The sequence below is a fragment of the Melospiza melodia genome, chromosome 6, assembly GCF_035770615.1.
Source record: "Melospiza melodia melodia isolate bMelMel2 chromosome 6, bMelMel2.pri, whole genome shotgun sequence".
In the NCBI taxonomy this organism is placed as follows: domain Eukaryota; kingdom Metazoa; phylum Chordata; class Aves; order Passeriformes; family Passerellidae; genus Melospiza; species Melospiza melodia.
The window spans coordinates 60,002,041-60,023,675 of record NC_086199.1 but is presented as its reverse complement, the minus strand read 5'-3'; the positions used below and the strand labels follow the sequence as shown (position 1 = coordinate 60,023,675).

The following is a 21,635-nucleotide window of genomic DNA, read 5'->3' as shown; positions in this document are numbered from 1 at the left end:
CTGCAGCTTTAGGAAAAACAAGTTCTTATTTTTAAACTAACTATATTTGATCCAAAGAACGTGGAAAATCATATACATGAAAAACCTCAGACTTATTTTTAGATTTTTTTTCCAGGATAGACTTCAGGTTCCACATGAGGTATGGAACAGCTAATAGTTACAGAACAATAATATAGTATGCATTTTGCATATCCAAATGTCTTTTAATATATTATTCCAACAGTAGTTCTTCTTGTTACAAATTTCTGTTCCCAGAAATATGCAAGAGTTTGCAATTTAACTTCTTTTGAATTTTTCCTAAATTGAAGTGGCTTCAAATTAAAGTCTGAAAGGATTTTTTCAAGTGTAATCATGTGATGTCCGTGGCTTAGGCAGTAGAGGGAGCTGAGGACATGCTTGCAGTCGTAGGGTTCTAAGTGGTTGTAGGTTCATGCTTGTGGTTGTAAATTCAAGACATTTCCATTTAATTGGAAAGCCATAGGTTCTGAGCAGAATGAGAAATTTTACTACAGCTGTCAGTTTATTTGCTTGTTTCTGTGATATAGTAACTAACTATCTTAGGTAAGACAAAATAACATGGATCAGTTCTAATGCCAGTATTGTAAACTTTGCCATTCCTTGCACCATTTTAGGTTTTTTGAAACAACTCCTCTGGGAAGTATATTGAACAGATTCTCAGCTGACTGCAATACCATCGACCAGGTACTGTTTAAGTATTTTTGAGCTCTCAAGTTGAAAAAGTGGGGTTTCATTTTTTACAGACTTATCTATGTGAAGCTTATGGATGAGCTATAATTTGGACTCTATCAGTTTGAATCATTATTTTCTTAGTTCTGAATGAGTTCCTCATCTTACATGCACATTGAAAAAACATTTATTTTGTTAAGATGTCCTGTATATAAAAGGGAAGCAAAATAATATCAATAGTGATATCCCTAAATTAAAGAGTATCTACTTTTTTTGTAAGTGAGTAAACACATTCATTTGAGGAAATTAAATGAGAAAAAAGCAAATGCTATTGCCCAGAATAGAAATGACTGAAATTCAAATTACTATTACTTACCCCAGACTGCACTGCCAGGATTTATGCACATGCTAAAATCATCTACTGCATCCCATCTGTAATCTTCTGACATGAGGATTGTGCTCCACAATGCAGATGTGAAGCAGCCTCACAGAAATCCTTTCAGATATCCCCAAAACCCATTGGTAAATTCAAGAGCAGACCTGTATGCTTAAAATACACAGGGAATAAAATTTTTGTGGAAGCCAGAGAAAGGAAAAGGAAGCATTGTTTTAAGCTTGGCATGTTATGGACGACTCTGTGTGCTTTTTTCTTCTCTGCACAGCACATCCCAGCTACCCTGGAGTGCTTGAGCCGCTCCACCTTGCTGTGTGTGTCTGCCCTTGCTGTGATCTCCTACGTCACACCCATGTTCCTCATCGCCCTGGTGCCCCTGGCCATCATGTGCTACTTCATCCAGAAGTACTTCCGAGTCGCCTCCCGGTAAGGGCACCGCCAGCACCGTCCCTGCACTGGGGACAGTCCCTGCAGGGCAGGAGGGAATTGCAGAATTGCAGTGCAGGGGAGCTTCATGTGTGCATTTGGTCCTGTCAAAGCTGTGACACTATCTGCAAGTGGGACAAACCCAGTGCAGTGGAAATGTGTCATTTTAAGAGTGCCTTTGTTGGCAGCTCTTCGAGCAGAACTTGTGTGATAAAGCAGACTCTGCATGATCAAAGGTGTTTGGAGTTCACAGGACACAAAAAACCCCAGCTGGATTCTGTCCTCCCCCAAGGGCTGTGTGCTAGGTGCATGCAAGAAAATGTGGACAGGGAAACTGAAATCTGCCTGTGCAGGTCAAAGTGGAAATATGCAGCCTTTCGTTGACTTAACAGAATGCGGCATCACCATGGTGGTACTGCTAGCCATTAAGGATCCAGTGTGCATTAGCCTCCTCTTCTGTTCTGGGTTCCTTCTAGTTTTTAAAAACATGAAAATTTTAATTTTGTCTGAGACCTTACTCCTCCTAAGATGATAGTTTCCCTATTGTGAAATGTTTGCAGCAATGCAAAAATATGCATATCCCCTTATATATGCACAGATTGAGAGGGAGTCTGCAACCAATTTACTTCCTGCTGGAAGAAACTGAGACTAAATAGATTTCACCCTACATGTGCTATTACTGATATGAGGACTAAATATGACATTGAGAAATGCAACTTAATAATGAGTGCAGACTCTGATTTACTGAGTTTATGAGATACTGTTGGCTCAGTAGTTGTGCTGTTATCTGGGGGTGCACTTTGTCTTCTGCTTAACTTGAGCTCCTCTTTGCAGCATTCCATTAAATTGATATTCAGTACAGAGACAGAATGGTGTTTAAATCAATAAAAAATTGACTACAAGCAAAAGGAATGTAGGAGAAAGGAGGGAAGGCAGTGAAGGGAAAAGACCCATTCAGAACTCCAGCTAGTTAAATGTTAAAAGAAAAATCCTGCTGGGGAATTCATTCCCCTGCAGCACTGCTTTGCAATCTGTCTGAACCTTATGTATGTGACTATTGTGATGATATTCCTTTTCACTCCCTGGGCCTAAGTCAAGAGAGTAACTGCACAACAAACCTGTTTTTTTACTAAATTCTTTTCCTAACCCTCTTCAGGGACCTGCAGCAGCTGGATGACAGCACTCAGCTACCATTACTGTCCCATTTTTCAGAGACCGTTGAAGGTCTTACCACCATCCGAGCCTTCAGGTACAGATTTTTTTTTTTAAGAAACATAGATATTCAAAAGTGAGGTAATGTTATGATGTTATGTCTTAAACTGTTCTGTCTAAAAAATCCAGAGCCCTTACAACATGGGCAGGTGGGGATGTCAAACATTGAAGAATTTTAAGCATTTTGTATGCAGAAGAGTCACTGTAAAAAGAATAAGCACATGTGGGTCATCTGCCCTGTGGTTGCTGTCCAGACACTTGCATGCAGCCTGAAAAACAGAACTTGAGGGCAAATGTGATTTAAGAAGCTAAATTAACCTGCAATTACCACAGCTTGTGGTGTGGCAGATGATGGGCTTGGACAGTTTCCATGGCAGAACTAATATGCACCAACTTGGTACAGAATAATCTGTGTCCATGTCCTGGGCAGATGAGCTGTGCATGCTGCTGACTTCAGAGGCTCCAGTAGTACCCTGCATTGTTTTTAAGTTTACTAGTTGAAAATGTGGGTGTTTACACTGATTTTGGAAATACACAAGCTGGAGACAAAGTATTTCCTTGCCTGTTTTGGTTTGTTTTTCCATCCACATAAGCTCCCAGGAGGGCAGCCCAGGAATACCTGATAACGTGCCTGAGTTCTGTGTGTGTGTTAGAAAACTGGCAGTCATGCTGATACCTCAGAGGTACCAATAAAAAAGCACTGCTGAGCTTACCAGCTGCTTTCCCTGAACCAGGGCTATTCTTGTCTTTTCCCAGTTGACTCAAACACGGTCAACTTTTCCACTAGATTCTCATCTAGATGATGTTTACATATTTTGTCAGTTAATTATTATTGTTACCCTTCCATCCTTGAAATAGTAGGTTTTATTTATTCTTCCTAATGTATATAATTGGAATTTTCTAATAGAAGTAATGCACAAAGGTAACTTAAATGTTTTAAATATGTTATAAATATTTAAAATATTTATAAATAGATCAAAGAAAGAATAACCAATTTAAGTGTTTGTTCCTTTTGGACTGAAGGTAGCTTACCCAAGAATGGTGGAGCAACTTAATGTTTTCCATTAATTACTGTTCTTGAATATTTAATTCATTAAGTGCCAACAATGTTCTATGGTTTGTAGTTATGTCCATGTTCAATTTGCAGGGAAAACAATTTTTCTTTTAATTCTGCTTTTCTCATTCCTTTATCCTTTTATTTGATCAAGAGTGTCTTTGAAGCATTATGGCTGTATATTTTCTGGTGTTGATACAGAAAGCAATATTCAATGCCATCTAGCTAATATTTTCCGTCTGTCAGAGCATTCCCTCTTGATTCTTCGTGTCACTTTGGAATTAATTCCTCTGTCAAAGAATTGTGTTTGGTGCCTCCTTTTCCTTAAATCCTGCAGTAAGTGATGTGTCTCTGACCCAGCCAGCCATGTGTGTTCAGTGAGTTCTGTGTTCCATCTGTCTGCCAGCCTCCTGCCTCAGCTGTTAACCCAGTTATTTTTAGGGCTGTGTAGCTTTTCAGCTGCCTAACATATTAGCAGGAGTGGAGTTTAGACTTGCTAGCGTGAGCATCCCTAAAAATAACACTAGCTCAGGAATTCATTCTGTTAGGAGGTGCCAGTTGTTCCTGAAGTGTCCTTACCCCTGGTTAGGATTTATTCAGGATGCAAATGGAAAGAAATTTACAAAAAAATCTAGGGGAGTTCAGAAAGACAGTGATTGCTGTGCCTACAAAACCTCCTTCAGCAGATTCCCTGACCTGATTTATAGTTTATTTTGGTACTTCACATAGCATTTGTGTTAAACAATCAACAAGATGTAAATGCAAATGATTCTGCAAAGACTTGTCTGTATTCTTTAAAACCTGGTAATCTGAAGACACTTTCTGAAGAGAAATTCTGATATTTTTGCATCAGTCCAGCAACTGTGGTAACTTTGCATCCCTGTTCCACGTGCATGTGCATGACTGACTCATGATGCATACCTCACATTCTCTCAGGCTATCTGCCTCACATTCTCTATCTGCCTCTCACAATTCCTCCTGGGATGAGATAGGGGAGTTAAATGTGGCTGAATTGGTTGCAGCAGCAGCGTGGCCACGTCTGTGCAGTGAGGGCTGGGGGCAGTGAGCCCTGAGGAGAGGAAGGGCTCCCTAGCCCTGCCATGGTGACACTAATGCCTGATTTAGAAACAGCCATTCTGCTCTGCAAACACACCAACGTGCTCACAGCCAGCCTGGGTCCTGGGCTGCACCCAGAGCCCCTGGGCAGCAGGGCAGGGAGGGGATCCTGCCCCTCTGCTCTGCTCAGAGCCCACCTGCAGCTGCATCAGCTCTGGGGCCCAGCACAGCAAGGACAGGGACCTGCTGGGGTGAGCCCAGAGGAGGGCACCAAGCTGATTAGAGATGAAACATCTCTCCTTTGAGCACAGGCTGAGAGCTGGGTTTGGTCAGCCTGGAAAAGAGAAGGCTTTAGGGTGACCTAATCGTGGCCTTCCAGTACCCGAAGAGAACCTGTGAGAAAGATGAGAGAGACTATTTACAAGGGCGTGTAATGACAGGACAAGGGGAATGGCTTCAGGCTGAAAGAGAGTAGATTTAGATTAGATGTTAGGAAAAAATCCTTTATTGTGAGAGTGGCAAGGCACTGGCACAGGTTGCCCAGAGAAGCTGTGGGTACCCCATCCCTGAAAGTGTGCAAGGCCAGGCTGGATGGGACCCTGAGCAAGCTGGGCTGGTGACAAGTGTCTTTGGGGGTTGGAATGAGATGATCTGTAAGGTCCCTTCCAATCCAAGCCATTCCATCATTCCCCACTGCACACAGCAGACATGTCTCTAATGTCTTAGCATGTGGCTAAATTGTGGGCAGCTGAATTATTTCTTTTCCTCAAAATCATAAACTTTTTATGTAAAATCATTCCTGTGATCAGAAGAAGGATTAAGGTACTCTGCAGTGAACGAGTTTGAAAGCTTCTACAAGCCATGTGCATCATACATAGGCATTCTTCTATATCTATTAGGAGAGCTGAGTTTATAAATAATCAGTGCTTGTCACAGCCATAATAGCTCAAGTGTATGGTAAAGTTTCAAAGGGGGAAATCAAGTGTATTAAACTTTATCATGTAATAAAAGGGGGGGAAATGCAAGATTTTGGTGCTGAAACTAAATCTTCAGGCCTTTGAGCTTTATATCACTACCCTGGAAAAGACTTTTGTGCCAGGCTTGTGCATTATTAGCTGTAATTGTTGATACACTTGATTTTTGATGTCATTTTAATTTACTTTTAATTTATATTAAAAACTATGCAATTAAATATGCCCAGCTCAAAAGGGGGACTGGCTGACTTGAGCACTTGCCAAGACCCTAGCAGGGAATCACCTCTCACACCTGCTGAATTCATGGCAGATTTCATTGGCACAGCTATTCAGATGAGTGGGTGCAAATTCACTATAACAAACTGTAAACAGGCTTATTTGTGATTAATCCAGTTTTGTGTACTGTATTCCTAAAGGGAAACAGTTCTTTCCAAGCTAATACTTATTGTTGTGCTGTGTTCTTGAACTTCCATTTTCCAAAGTGCCCCATTTGATTAATGATAAGGACAAATACATTTGTTTAATATGAGTGCTACTATAATAGGAAGTTCTTTGAGTTTATACTTTTTTAACTGTTACCATTTCTAGGCACTGGTAATAAAAATCTTAAAACATGAGTTTATATGATTGAGGAAGGCCAAATCCTGCAGCATTAATGCTTCTTTTCACGAGTACAAACATGCATTATTTTTCTCATACATATTTTAAGTATTTTAGTTTTAGATTTCTCTCTCCTCTCTCTCTCAAGTATTATGTCATAAAATACATTTATAAAATGCCCAGTGGAATTCCTAGAGAATTTCAATACAATAATCAATTGTATTGCAATCAATGCAATAATATCCACAAATTACTTCTCAAGATACTGCACAAATACATTTGGCCTGTGTCAAACACAAAACTACAAATGAAGTCACTCTGAGCTACTGATAGGCTGATTAATACCCTGTGCCAAGCTGTCCATAAGCACATACCTCAGAAATTAAATTTTACTTTCTATTTTTCTGATACCCCAAGGCCTGACTCATTTTTTTCTCTTTTCTTCTTGCTTTCCTGCTTTCTTCCTTTCTTTTATTTTGTTTCCTTTTTTTAGGTATGAAGCCAAATTCCGACAAAAACTTCTTGAATACACAGATTCCAACAACATTGCCTCCCTTTTCCTCACAGCAGCCAATCGCTGGCTGGAAGTTCGCATGGCAAGTACAATATTATTATTGTTGTTGTTATTGTTATTACATTGCTATTATTATTATTATTATTTTGTGTACACAAGGAATTTTTTACTTTGTTCCAAGTAATCTGATGAGGCATCCAACAGTTTCTATACCTTTGCCCTCTATGTCTCTCTGGCTGTAATGTTCATATGCCCAACCCATCCTGGACACTGAATGGGGTATGAATTTTTCCTACAACCTGCAGCTGTTTTTCCAAGACAGGAATAGTTTTCATGGGTCACATTGGCTCCTCTGTGTGTGAAGAGTGATCAGAGCTAGTTGAGCAGTGCCACCAGCCAGCATGTCACTGTGGAGCCATGTCAGTCAGTGTCAGCAGCCTCTGCCTTGTGGCTTCCTAGGAACATTTCAATATCTTGGAAGCTCTTCTAATGAGCAGAAGGATGTAGATAAATCTGAGGCTGTTTTGGGGTCATCTGAAGAACACCAGAGATATTCAGTGGCTTGTTTTCTGCTCAGTGAAGTAGCCTGGCATGAGAAATTGTTTATTAAAAATAATTCTCTCAGAAGCAAGTCAAGGAATTTTATGTTGTGGAATGTTCTATCACAATTTTAAATGCAGGTGTACTAATGCTGTTCTGGTAACATGGGCTTCTTTTAAATGTGCTAAATGTATGTTAATTCACTTTTCATGTCATACTCTATGGCTTCATTTTGGACTCCTCCTTAACTGGTACCTTTTTCTAATTTAGTTCAGATATTGGGTATGACTTGAATACAATATGATTACCCTATTAGGGCTAGACCCCCTGAAGTCCCTAATTCTGATCAATGCCTACATCACTAAACAGTTCAAACACAGACAAATGATAGTTATTATCCCACAGAGTTTGTTTTCTGTTACAAAATTTTACTCAAAGAATTGTCTGTGGGAAGTCAAATCACCAATGATTTAAATTAAAGCAGAAAGAGGCCCTTAAGGTAATAGGTGTGTGCTGTGCAAGAGAGGCTTGTTTGAACAGTTATGGATGGTAGGAAACAAGCAGCAACAGCAGAGCCTCCCAGCAGATCATCATCAGCCACAGAGATGGGATGCATGAGCCCTTCCCTCCTATCGCAGGTAACTTCAGCTGCATGATTTCAGCCACCTCCATTACATGCTTAAGGTATCTGGGTTGATTTCCCCAGCACAGCCCTGCTGATAGCAGTAAAATGGGTTCCTGGTTAGGTCTGGATGGAGTTCCATGGGGTTTTCTGCCTGTGTTTGGAAATGGTGAAATGGCTTTGTTATTTGGTGTGCAAAGTTATGAGAACGTTTTAATCCTTTGTAGACTTATAATGATGGAGCTTATTCATGTTCCTTCAGGAGTACATTGGAGCATGTGTGGTGCTCATAGCAGCTGTCACTTCTATTACCAGTTGCCTGTATAATAAAATCACTTCAGGACTTGTAGGCTTGGGACTAACCTATGCTCTTATGGTAAGAATCTCAGGATCCTTTCTGTCTCTCCCAAACATTTTTTTGTAATTCCTCAGGGCACAAAGATGAACAGGAAGATTGAAGGTGTCTGTACATCTCTAGTGGGTACTGTAACATCGTGGAAACCATGTGTTTACTTCAGTTCACATGTGATGGTTGACATATTTGAGTGTATGCTTTCTTCAGTTTTGAGATCAAATCTCATTGAGGTGTTAGTTCAAATATGTCAATGAAACATGGACAAGTTGCATCATAATTTTTTATACTGTGTTGCATTGTGAATAATACATTTTCAGTGCATCAGCTGTAATTATGCCCTGGTATCTCATTCTAGATTGTCCAAACTTGAGTTACCAAAATTGTCTTTTCACCTGTCTTTATTGTTCCCCCACCCACTTTTCTGTTGGTGTAGATCAGATCTCCACAGTACCAAAGTCTCTGTGCACTGCAGTTCGGAAATGTAACCTTTAGTCATTGTTGCCTCCCTGTTGGTGTTGTACCATCCAGTGCATTCACAACTTCCACTTACTGAGGCATTCTTGTGTAGGAATATAAACTGCATGCTGGTCAAATGGTGCAAACTACTAAAGATCTGGGATTCAGTTGTGTATTTGCTTTACATCAGGTGTCAAACTATTTGAATTGGATGGTTCGTAACCTGGCTGACATGGAGATCCAGCTGGGGGCAGTGAAAAGGATCAATGGCCTTCTCAAAACAGAAGCTGAAAATTACGAAGGGCTCCTTTGTAAGTGCAGTTTTGTGCAGCATGCAGAAAGCTTGCTGAAATTTTATTGACTTTGCAGTGTATTGCCATGAAAAATGTAGTAAATCACCTAATGAACCAAGTAATTTATTATCAGAGGGTTGATGTTGGGTTTTTCCCCCCTGTGCCCGTGGTACAGCTTCATCACAGATTCCCCAGAACTGGCCAGACAGAGGGGAGATCCAGATCCAGAACCTCAGTGTCCGATATGACAGCAACCTGAAGCCAGTGCTAAAACACGTCAATGCCCACATCTCACCAGGACAAAAGGTAAAGAGCTGCAGTAGTTCTCAGAAGCACATCACATAAATCAGAGTTAAAACATACCACAGAATGCTTTGGTGACTGAATTACAGATGATTTTTTTCTCTGAAAGCATGTAGTGCACTGTTAAGGAGTCTGGGGCATTCTTACCTTGTTGTATTGAGGCAAACACCCTCCCTCTCAGTATCCCAGTGCCCTCCTGTCAGCACACAGTGCCAGATGAAGTGACAGTGAGCCCTTACAGTGCTACACCTACTTTTCATCCTTCTCACGTGACTCTCTTGTCTTTGTACCCATCATTGCCATTCTCCTATAGTACCTGTTACAGGACTGGCCTTGATTTATCCTTAAATGCTCAGAACCCTAAAAGACAAAAAGTGAACACAGCGATTCTGTAATGAGTGGTTCAGTTTGATCTGTCAGGAGGAGAAGAGGGTCATGTGAATCAGAACAGCTCCTCCACCCTTTCATCTGCAGTGTCAAGTACAGATGTTATCCATTTCCTGTATTTCCATTGCCTGATCTTCATCTGCTTTTGTGTCACAGATTGGGATCTGCGGCCGAACAGGCAGTGGAAAATCCTCCTTCTCTCTTGCATTTTTCAGAATGGTTGACACCTTTGAGGGTAAGATAACAATTCTGTGTGTCACTCAAGCTTAGCTCCTGAAGGTTCTTTGGTAGTCTTTTCCTTAACAGCAGTAGCTCTGAAGTGTGATTTTCCAATCTGCAGGACACACTTTCTGGCCCTGTTCAAAGCTGATATCATCTGTCACCTAACAGCTGTGCCATTTTTAAGCCAGATCAATAAAAATTCTGCTTGATAGAAGCAAAAGTCCAAGAGTGACAGATGACAGCCTTTTGTGCAGTTAAATCACAACAGTAGGACCAAAGCATAAAAGGGCAAGGTGTTCAATTGTAATCTGTGCTCAAGGCACAGAAGGGATCCACCAGGCCCAAACAACTCAGCACTTGGGGGTTGCAGCTTGGCCTGCTGCCCTGGAATTTCCTGCCATATTTCCTGCTTTTTGGGCCATGTCCACATGCCTCACAGGGTGCATCTCAAAAAGATGTCAGCCTGTTTCCCAGCCACATCACCCACAGAGCCCCTCTGCAGAGACACAGTTGTACTCAGAGAGAAGATTTCATAGTGCTCAAGAGTAATTTGGTTTTCTGAAAGGCTTGTTGCCCCTGGTAATTAATCCTTGATTGAAGTAATGTCTGACCCTGTTGTTTGATAGCTGTCTACTGATCAAGCAGTTAAGCAGTGTATCTAATCATTCAGAAGATACTTCAGGCCCCCTCTGTGTGCTTTCCAGCTGAGCTTAGTCTCAAGAAGGCTGTGCTGCCTTTTTAGCCAAAGCATGTTTCTTTGGTGGAGAAGGGGCTACGTGATACAGTTCCTGCTGTACTGCCTTTCAGCCTGGAAGTGAGCCATGTCTTTGCCAGCAGCTGTGAGGCACAATGAACACACTGTGCCCTTTCTTTTGAATAGGGAGGATTATCATTGATGGTATAGATATTGCCAAGCTGCCCTTACAGACGCTGAGATCCAGGCTGTCAATCATCCTCCAGGATCCTATTTTATTCAGTGGAACAATCCGGTGAGTATTAAGCACCAGCAATAAATAAAAAACATGAAATCGCTTATATTTCATACAGTATTAATTATATGTTATATTTCTGTCTGTGCTTTTAATTCACCCCTGCCAGACTAACCTTTCCTGTGCCTGAGCCTGGACAGGACACTGTTGGCAGAAGACATCCCATGCCTGGGAAGCAGGGAAAGCCAATATTTTTTCCTCCAAGATCCAGTAATCAGTTTAGCTCACTGATCAAATACCCATAACCACCCAACATTTCTTGAAACCTTCTCTCTCCTACATCTGTTTTAATCTGTCTACCTTAATACATGAGATGTAAAAAAATGCAGACTAAAAAATTGCTGTAGACAGAGAGAAAGCAAAGGAAGAACATGAGAATTACTGGGAGCCTGGCCTGGTTTTTTTTTTTTTTTTGCATTCTCCTCCTACTTCTCTGAGAAGATGATGTAGTAGAAACAATGGCCAAAAATTCCAGTTTCCAACAAATGCCCTTTCCTGTGTCTGTGCCATTTACCTTAGGAATAAACAGTACAATCCTCAGCGCACAGTTACATCTCCTGCAGTTTTAGTTTCTGTATAAGTGATTAGAGTTCACTGAAAAGGATACAGGCTTCAGGACATGCCTGAATAGACCATGATTCATTCACATCAGTAGATTATGTGATTTTATTCCTTTGTTTTATTAATTAATCTATTAAAAAATGCATTTAGGCCAGCATTGATCCTTCACAACTCATACAGCAGGAGTAAAACATAAAAATAGTGTCATGCACCATTGAATCTTTTATTGTCATTCTACATTCTAATGTAATATGATGTGAGATTCACATTTGTTACTGTCACTTCTGGGCCACAGCAAGCTAAAATAATGTTCATCTGTTCATAAATCCAAGGTTTTTTGAATTGCAGTGAAGACTTCAATCTCATAATGCAGTATGAAGCTTGATTATTTTGTCAACATTTCTACAGCAGTGAAGAACAAAGAGACATTGTATTTAAAAGGAGGGAGGGTAAAATCTTGGTGTTTATTAAAATTGAATGTTAATGTAGACTGAGTATAGTCACATCTTTTTCTAGTAAAACATGAGATTTATTTTGTTTATACAGAACAAAATAAATTCCAAAACCATAAAGATAGCCACAAAATAGCAAACTTTTCCCTTTGTGCTTAACTGACAGTAAAATTTTCACCTTAATCACATTGGCATAAACATTGATCAAGTCTGGGAAATTCAATGGATTTATAACAATGATAGATCAGAATCAAGCCCAGACCTTCAGTGTATGATTCTGATTATCTGCAGGTTTGGTCCTAAGCACACTAAAAGCAGAAGTCCATTGCAGCAGTTTCTGTTGACTGATGTTCTTGAATTCCCCCTGCTGCAGGTTTAACTTGGACCCAGAGAAGAAGTGCACTGACAGCATGCTCTGGGAAGCACTGGAAATAGCTCAGCTCAAGCATGTGGTGAAGGCACTCCCTGGGGGCCTAGGTAATGAGACTTCTGTTTGAGAATATTGTTTCCAGCATTCACGATGTTCCTGTTTCACACTTATTTATTACAAGGGTAGCTGATGAAGAAAGAGCTTTTGAAGTTTGTGGAAGGTGACAAAAAGTGCCTGCAGGCAAATGTCCTATGTCTGTATAACTCCTTTACCAAGTGTACCTGGGGCGCAGAATCCTCTTTTTTTCAAATGAATGGCTAAATTATTTTATTTCAGTATGTCTTTGTTATGAAGCAATGAGCTTTATGGGTCTTGTTAAATAATCTGTCAACAAGTCATCTGTTACCTAGAACACTTTTGTATATTCTAATAGTCATGTCCAAGGAGGAAGATCTCTAAAGCTTCAAGGTGTGAATCATTTGGCCATGCAGGAAAAAAAAAAAAAAAATCAAAAAACCCCCACCAAACACCTAACAAAAAACCAAAAAATAACCAATAAACTTCCTTAAAATGGTAAGTTATACAGCCCTAGGGTAAAGAAATGATGGGTGCTGGTTGGACTGGGGTAGCAGTGTCCTAGACTGTACATGTTTCAGAGAAACTCACTCTTGAACATCCTCAGCTGCTCTGATGTCTAACAGATACAGAGAATATAGGGAGACAAAAGTACTGGTGGTGTTGAACACTGGGAATAAGCAGGCAAAAATGTGTCACCAGCAGCTGTAAGCCTAGGAAATACTACTTTACACTGAAAGTGAGACTGTTTTCCAAGCATATGCTCTATTCTGATCTGACCTTAGTGATTTTCTGTATCACTTCCAGATGCAATAGTCACAGAAGGGGGTGAAAACTTCAGCCAGGGCCAAAGGCAGCTGTTCTGCCTGGCAAGGGCTTTTGTGAGGAAGACTAGCATCTTCATCATGGATGAAGCCACAGCATCTATTGACATGGCAACAGTGAGTTTGAAGTGCTTCTGATTTCTTTTACTTGATATGTGAAGTAAAAGGTGGAAAACAAGTCTGTCTATTCTGTAATATGCTTACACCATAATTAGTTGCAGACATACTTAAAAGCCCAGGTAGTTGTGAGTCACTGCTAACAAATCTAAAGAGCTTTCAAACCATTTTACTAGAGATTGAATAGTTATTCCAGAGCTGACTGCATTAGGAAAATGAAGCATGTTATTTTAATTGGCAGTGGGGTTTCTAAAGTAAACAAAGCTGGAGAAGGCCAGCTGGAATGGTCAGTGAAGGGTGAATTGGCAAGTGACAAGTTTTCCCAGCATGGGTGGCAGGAAGTTATAAGGCTTGAAAGTAGAGGCAAGGAAATAAACACAGACACAGAAAAGACATACTGGATTATTGCATTAATTGCCTGGAATTTCTAGGCAGATGCTTAGGCACTCAGTAATAGTGCAGTGACTGGGTTTAAGCCAAATAGAATAGTACATTTTTTCATCTCTTATGTTGTTACAGGAAATGTTTCCATTTTCTTTCCACTGTAAGTAAAGAACATAATTGGAGGGGTTTGGTAGAATAGCTACAATTTTTAGTTCAGTAAAATGTTAGTGTTTGAGCTTCAGCAAGGGAACCATAGTGCAGTTGAAACACATTTTGAATTTTGAGTTTTCCTCCTTTGCAATACTTCTCTGAAGAGCAGCTAATAACAAATGGAGGTATCTGTGCTCGTGACACTTCCAGGCAGTTTGGAATGGAACAACAGTCTCCTAAATAGCAAAGGATGAGTACTTGTTGAGTGAGAGCTATGTATGTTAAGGCCACCTTAAATATCATCTCCACTGTTAACTATGCCAGGTACAGCACAGTCCCTTGCCTGTCCCTGCCACCCCTTGGTGTTAGATGTCCCCATTGTGCTGGAACATTGCTGGGCTTGCACTAGGGTGAAGGACACACCACAGAGGCGCCAGCATGGGCAGCCTGGCAGCACCCAAAATTCACCTTGGGTCTCCTGAGTGTCAGACTGAGGCCAGGACAGCAGGAGTTTGGGGCCAGGGCACAGCTCTGGTGTCTGCTGAACCCCAGAGGCAATGGCAGGAGACACCAGGCTCTGGCTTCCTTCAGACACAGAGCTCATTTTCCACTTCTGCAATGGATGATAAATAACAGCATGGAATAGTCAGTGCTTACTTACTGAACCCTTCTTATTCTTCTTCTTGTCTGTGTCTATCATGCAACTTCTGTTGTTTGAAAAGCACCAAATGTTGTTCCTTCCCTAGGAGAACATTCTCCAGAAGGTGGTCATGACTGCGTTTGCTGACCGCACTGTGGTTACAATTGCAGTAAGTACAGTCCCTGCTGCCATCCTAATGCTAACAAGGATCTGAAATGTCACCTCTTGTCAGTGTTAATAAATGTGGTAATTGGGCCAGTCATCTTTTTCTTTTTTTAAATAGTGTTTAAATGTAAGCTTTCTTTTCCTTTTTAAAATTTCTTACTTAAATTCATAAGAGTGGCTTCTTAGATGTGTTACATGATGCTAAGTCAAATTACCTGTAAAGATACATAATCTCAATATGCTCCCTATCTTCTGTTTCCCATTTTAAGCTAATTTAAAATGCCATATACTTTGCTGCAAAATATAAATTTCATCAAGCTAAAATAATCATTTAACTAAGGACAAGTAAATACATATTTCAGGGAGCTGAAATGAAGTCAGTATGCTCCTTAACATTTGAAAATTCAACATAAGAAATCTGTGCTCAGGAATCTCTGAGCATCATTTATTTTCACCGAGCAAATGTATAACAGAAGACCTGATTTATCTTATGGTATCCATCCAGTGTGTCATTATAAAAAAGCAAAGGAGTCATAACCATGACATTTCCTGATTTCTCTGCATGAAATTCAGATTTGCACTGTGTTCTGCATTTATGTATCTTTTTCAGTTTGTTTGGGGACAGGCTGAAAAAGCTTTATTATTCTTTGGCACTCTTAATGCGTTTTAAATTGCACATTTCAAACAAACAACATCTTGGAATAAAGTTACTTTGAATATTTTTGCTTACTTCCAATTGTAAATGAGGTTTACAGCAGGTGGGTTTGTATTCAAAACATTCTGCAGTGGAAACATAACACAGGGGGTTTGTGAGATGGGTAGTGGTTTTGGGGGTGTGGAGGTTTTTTTTCTTTGGTTTGGGTTTTCGTTTGTTTTGGGTTTTTTGGTTGGTTGGTTGTGTTGTTGATTTTCAGGTGTGGTGTTGTTTTGTCTTGGTTTTGGTGGGGTTTTTTTCCCCAGAAAAAGCCATGTATTCCTAATTTCAGTTTAGGAAGAATAGGAACAGTAGGAGTTACAGTTCTGGCTCTCTGTTATCTTCTGTGTTACTCAGAATTACCACGGTGGCAGCACTGATTGTGTTACACTAAAAGAGATCAGACAAGGGCAGCAAATTCAACTGGAATGTGATATTTCAGCCCCCTGCCCCTGCCTGTGGAATGGGTAAATGTCATAGAAACTGCAGAATATATGAGATTTGTAGATGCCATCAGTGATTCTTTTATGGAAAACCTGGCTAGGAAAGCCTGAGAAGGAAATACAAGAGTTGTTTTGATACTGAGGATGCCCAAGACTTGATTAGGAACCTTATGGGTGAAGAGCAGCTGTGTAACAGAAACCATAATATTCTGAGATTAAATATCCCTGAGGGAGTGAAGCAGATCCAAAAAAATCTCATGCAGTTACAGTTAACACGAAAAAGTGGAATTCTGTCAGTATGAAGAGGCTTATAGAAAACTAAACCCAAAAATAAATGGTAGGGGAAAAAAAAAACTAAAAGAAGCAGTAAATGAGATGGAATCTGACAGGGATTATGGAAATTACTGAAGCATTTTATTTAAAAAGAAGATGGAAACAATGCATGCTGTTTGTTTAGGTAAGGCTTGACATAGGATAGAAAAATGTGGTATGGACAAAGAAATAAAAAAGATTATTAGGAACAAGAAAACTGAACTCAGAGTCCATAGTTCACACATACCTTGAATACTGTGTGCAGTTCCAGTCTCCTTTTGCCCAGAATAACACATTACAAGTGAAAAATGCTGAGAAGCACAGGATGATTTTGGAGGTGTTGGACTTGCTCCTGGAAGGGAGCAGCTGAGCAGGCCGGGGCCCTTGTGTGAGGAAGAAGGACAATGTAGGGACATGAGAGAGAGGTCTGCGAAGTCACAGGCAAGGGGTGTCTGGTGAAACTCTGAGCAACACGGCCCAGAGCACACAGAACAGGGAGTGCTTGTTCATGCAGTGGGGAGGAAGTATGGAAAAGCCTTTTCCAAATGATATGGGTGCAAAATGGTTGTGAAAGCTCAGGAGAAGATGTGGCCCAAGTCTTGTAAAATTGACTGGATCAGCTTTCTACATGGACAAACCTCACTAAGCCCAGGAACCACCCCAGACCCAGATAGAGTCCAGGAGTGGGAGAATTCCCAGCCTCCCACAGGCACTTCCACACTCAGTTGCCCAGTTCCTGCTCTGCCTGGCTGCCTTCTTTGGGCTGCACTTGGGAGCAGGACTCTGGGCTGGGGACATTCTAAAGGGAACTTGTAGGACTCCTCATTCTCAAGTACCTGTGTAGTTTTTAGGTACTTGAGTATCCACCTGGCTCTTGGTCTGTATATTTATCTGCAGTATTTACACAGAAATTAGGATGAAAAGTAGGATAAGTAGCCTTTATCAAACTTGAACTTGATAGGAAAATTCATCTTATCCTGGAATATATTGAATAGAGAGACACACTGACCTGGCATTTTGTTTATTTGTTTTTCAGCATCGTGTGCACACAATCCTCAATTCAGATTTGGTTATTGTAATGAAGAGAGGAGTTATTTTGGAATATGACAAGCCTGAGGTTCTGCTAGAACAAGAAGACAGTGTCTTTGCTTCTTTTGTACAAGCAGATAAGTAATAAAAATAAATAAAGCATTTTAGAATACAATTTTATTATTTTCTAAAAAAATGTAAAATACCTGTAAATAAATATTATTTCATAATAAATTGAGCTATTCCTTTTTTAATAAAATGAGCCATTTTTTCCATCCAAAGCATTAATGAATTATCTGTGTACTTTAACTTTTGGTATACTACTACTTTTCTTTTTATTTGCTGCCAAAGAATCGTGAAATATATTTGCAAAAAACTACATGGGTGAACCACAACAGGATACACATCAAACAAACATAACCAGCATGGAGTTTTTATGTAACTCTCAACCCCCATCATTTATTAACATGTTATTTTTTATGTGTCATAGCCTTACTGTAGATAATGTTCATGACTGACTAAATGCAGAAGGAAAAATTATATACCAAAGGTATCTCTCAAAAGCTTGTATCTGTTTCAATGAAATGACTCTGTAAAGCTTTAATATCTAAATACAAAATCTATAAAACGTTTTTTATATTGTGGTTTATTCATAGTGCCTGAGTTGTGCCTTAGACTCTCCTTTAATCCTGTCTAGAAATGAATCACAATCTGATTCCATCTTTCTGCCCACTGAATACTATTACACTGATTCCAAGCAGGATGGAGGCAGACTCCCTCCCAAACCGTGAAGAAGCTGAGGGGAGGCAGGCTATGATAAAGTATCAGTGTTTAATGTACACTGTTTCCAGACCAGTGCAGATGTACCAATTCATCTGGAAATTATCCCTCCAAGTCTGGTAAATAAACAGCATTAAACCTTTCAGTGCAGCTCAGGGCCATGAGAGCTTGACTCATCATCTCCTAGTTTGACATATTTCACCCACTGTCGTACTCTCTAGATTTACTGTGACCCTTACCAATAAATTCTGGACACTAAAGACAACTTTCAGCCACTAAAATTATCCTAATTCAGCTAGACAGCTACTTATCCCTGCCCTGTGACAGTCATTCTGGGACTTTTTCATTAATAGAGGGTTAGAATGTCAATAATGGAAGGCTACAATTTTCACTGATTTTTGTACAAGTTTACCTTTACCTGATTTTTTTACAAAGCAAGTTTACCTTTACATCCACTTTTTTGTTTTGTTACTTCCCCTATTTGAAGGACTTCTAGTGCTTAGGAGAGCTCTTTATCTTTTGGATTTTTTGGTTTTTATTCACTCTTTAGCCTGCTCAATTAGTTTGGAACCACTTTTCAAAAGCTTTATTTTCTAGAACAAGACACCTCAGTGTTCTCATGGGTCCTGTGATATTTTAAGGCATTACTTCTAGCACTGCAGCAGAGAGCCAGGGAAAATGAAGAGCTGTTGTTGCTGTTTGTGTTACCTGCTGCAGAGCAGAGTATTTGCAGCACATCCCTGCTGTTACTTGGGCAATCATGAAGGGCAGGCAAGTGGCACCAGAGGAGAGTGCAGAATGAGCAGTGGTAAATGAACAGGATATGGCAATGCAGATGAAAGGCATCAGCTCTGTCATTGCCTACCACCCTTCAAGAGGGAAAAAGGCCAGTTGGGAGCTTTCTCCTCCTCCAGGGAATTGTTTGCTGGGCAGTGTCCAGGAAAGAATGGCTGCAGAACTATTGCAGGGTGTGTTTTCACCCTGGAATGCCAGGCTTCCATTAGGGCTGAGAGAGGAGAAGTGGGACCAGGAGGGCACAGAGCAGGTTTCTGCCACAGCTCCTGGGCATGCTGTCTCCTGGCTTCCCATTACTGCTCTAAGGCAGGATCTCATCCTGAAAAGGCTTAGGAAAGCACCACTCTGCAGGACTCCCCAAACTCACACTGCAGAGGCTCTGCAGCCCTCTGTGGAAGCTCTCAGGGATTCTAATGGTAAGGGGAGAGATGCAGAGAAGTGAGGTTTGGTGTGCTTTTAATAAGTGTCTGGGACTTGACACTGCAATTTGGGCTTGCTCCTACTCCACAAGCTCCTGCCAGCCTCACCCAGAAGGGAATGCAGGGAGGAAGGGACAGGAGGCTGGACTTTATCCTGCAGCACTAAGAAATTAGAACTCAAAAGTGCAAGTGTCACATTTCCATTTTAAATGGGGCTTGTCATTCCCAAAGTAGCATTGCAGGAGCGTAGGGTGAGTTCATTCACATCCAACAATTACCAATTTTTAATGGTACCACACTGCTGAATCAATATCTGTGACCAGGGAGGCTCCTGGCTGCCACTGGGACAGGGCATTTCCTCAGCACATTTCAGCTGGTCTTGTTTATGTGGGGCCAGGGAGTTCCTGCCCCTAACTCTAGAGGATTAAGGGTGTCACCAGTGAGCAGAAGCAGTTCCCAAGAACGTTTTTCTGTGGTGTGAGGCTCATTGACATTACCCAAGTCAGCAGACCTCGTTGCCATGAGATGGGCAGCCCAGCAGTCACTGTTAACCAGGCTCACAAATGTGTTTGTATGGCAGTGAGGCATCACTAAGCAAAGGGCCGTACTGCAGTGGCTGCAAACCAAGCCAGGCTTTCAGTTTTCCTGAGGAATAGGACTTGTCCCAGCCCCAAAGGTGTTAGGGGAGAGGCTGCCCATGGAGCTGCACCAGAGGTTTTCTTGCTGATTTGTATAAATGCTTCCACCATACAGAAAACTTTATAGGGTTTATTCCCTTGTTTTAGTGTGGCCAGGAAACACAGCAGGGCTCTGCTCATCAGTCCTCTTCCCAGCTCTCCTCCTGCCTCCCCTTGTGGCTTTGCAGAACCAACTCTGATCTCTTTTCTTCAGCCTACCTACTCGTACTGCAAGGTGATTCATGAGGCTTCATTTCAGACTAACACTATGTAGCCTCTGAAGCTTTACTCAGCTTCTAAAGGCAGAGTAATAACATGGCAACAACTAAATTTTAATTTGACAGTTATCATAAGATCTTGTTTGATAGCCATTAAAATTAGAATAAATGGAGGGGGGGAGTTTTGAAGTGTAAAACCTATTTTGTGGGTGGTAGAACTTACCCCTCATGATTCAGTACTACAGAGTGGGATTGTTCATTCCTGTGAGCCCAATTGTTTTCAGCAGCTCTTAACACAAATATGTTGGCTCACTCAGAAGATCTGTCACTTTTTTCTTTTAAGTATCTGCCACTTGATCCATAAAGACAGCTCTCTAAATTCTTCAGCAGAAGCCACTGGCTTTGCTGTCCCATCTCAGCCCCTAAGTGCTCAGAGATGAAGGAAAAGAAGCGGCAAATGACAGTCCCATTGCAGAAGTGGAAGCAAGGAAGCACTGCTCTAGAGAGTTCAGGATTCCTGAAAGCAGCGTGGTGAGTGTGCTCATAAATCACCCCTCCCTGGGTCGTTCCTAGCACAGGCCATGCAGCAATTCCCTCTTCCTCCAAAACCCTCGCCCCGACACAGGTTTTTATCCATCCCACGTTTATGGAGGTACCGCCCTCTGGAGGAAAAGCCACAGAATAAAGACCACGCTTAGGAAAGAGTCGGGAAAAACGGCACAAAAGTCAGGATTGCCTCTGGAATCCCTATGTCCATGTCTGCAAGGGTGTAAAATGCTGCCCAGGAGTAGCCTGGTGTTCTACAGCCTGTTTATGCTCACTGCAAAATTCTGGAATAGGACCTGCCACCAGCTGCAGAACTACACATCTGACAAGTAAAACTTCAATCAACTTCATCCTCTTGGGTTATGGGTTTTCTTTTTCATGTTTAGAAAGAAAAATGGGGTCTTTTAAAAAGAAAAAAACCACAACCAAACTCTTTAAAAAATTAAATTGTCATATAAATCATGTAGTTAACAACCTAAAGGGGTAGGTGCAGATGACATGCACACCAAGGGCACAAAGAGAGTTTAGGAGATGACTAGATGAAGAGATGTAGAAGAGAAAGGGCTAGAGATAGGGCTTAGCCACCTTTGGCTAACTCAGTGGCCTGGCAGCCACGTCCCAGGGCACCTTGTTGCTATTCTAGCTTTATTTATCAAAGCAGCAAGAAAGATGAACCAGATTGGGAAACTGACCCCTCCAAAAGGAATCGATGTGTGCAAGGACATGCCACAATTCATACACAGAAAGTACAAATAGTCCAAAGCAATAGTAAACAATTAATTACAAGACCTATAACAACTGCTCAGAGAGCTCAGGGTGATTACTTCAAACCACTATTCTGAAATCCCTCGGTGGGCTGCTTTAAGCAGCTGTAGGTGGTGGAAGTTACTCTCAACCCCA

General features: G+C 41.0%; 1 protein-coding gene across 1 annotated transcript in view; it reads left to right on the top strand.

Moving 5' to 3' along the window:
* ABCC8 (ATP binding cassette subfamily C member 8) overlaps positions 1–17,929 on the top strand; it is a 73,454-nt gene extending 55,525 nt beyond the window's left edge. The window contains exons 27-39 of the mRNA XM_063158567.1: positions 633–702; positions 1,350–1,507; positions 2,664–2,756; positions 6,897–6,999; positions 8,342–8,455; positions 9,081–9,201; positions 9,359–9,489; positions 10,030–10,108; positions 10,976–11,084; positions 12,471–12,574; positions 13,350–13,483; positions 14,764–14,826; positions 17,308–17,929. Coding sequence (XP_063014637.1) covers positions 633–702; positions 1,350–1,507; positions 2,664–2,756; positions 6,897–6,999; positions 8,342–8,455; positions 9,081–9,201; positions 9,359–9,489; positions 10,030–10,108; positions 10,976–11,084; positions 12,471–12,574; positions 13,350–13,483; positions 14,764–14,826; positions 17,308–17,445 — 1,417 coding nt within the window. The 3' untranslated portion in view covers positions 17,446–17,929. The remainder of the gene's footprint in view (positions 1–632; positions 703–1,349; positions 1,508–2,663; positions 2,757–6,896; positions 7,000–8,341; positions 8,456–9,080; positions 9,202–9,358; positions 9,490–10,029; positions 10,109–10,975; positions 11,085–12,470; positions 12,575–13,349; positions 13,484–14,763; positions 14,827–17,307) is intronic.
* Positions 17,930–21,635: the final 3,706 nt, after the last annotated feature.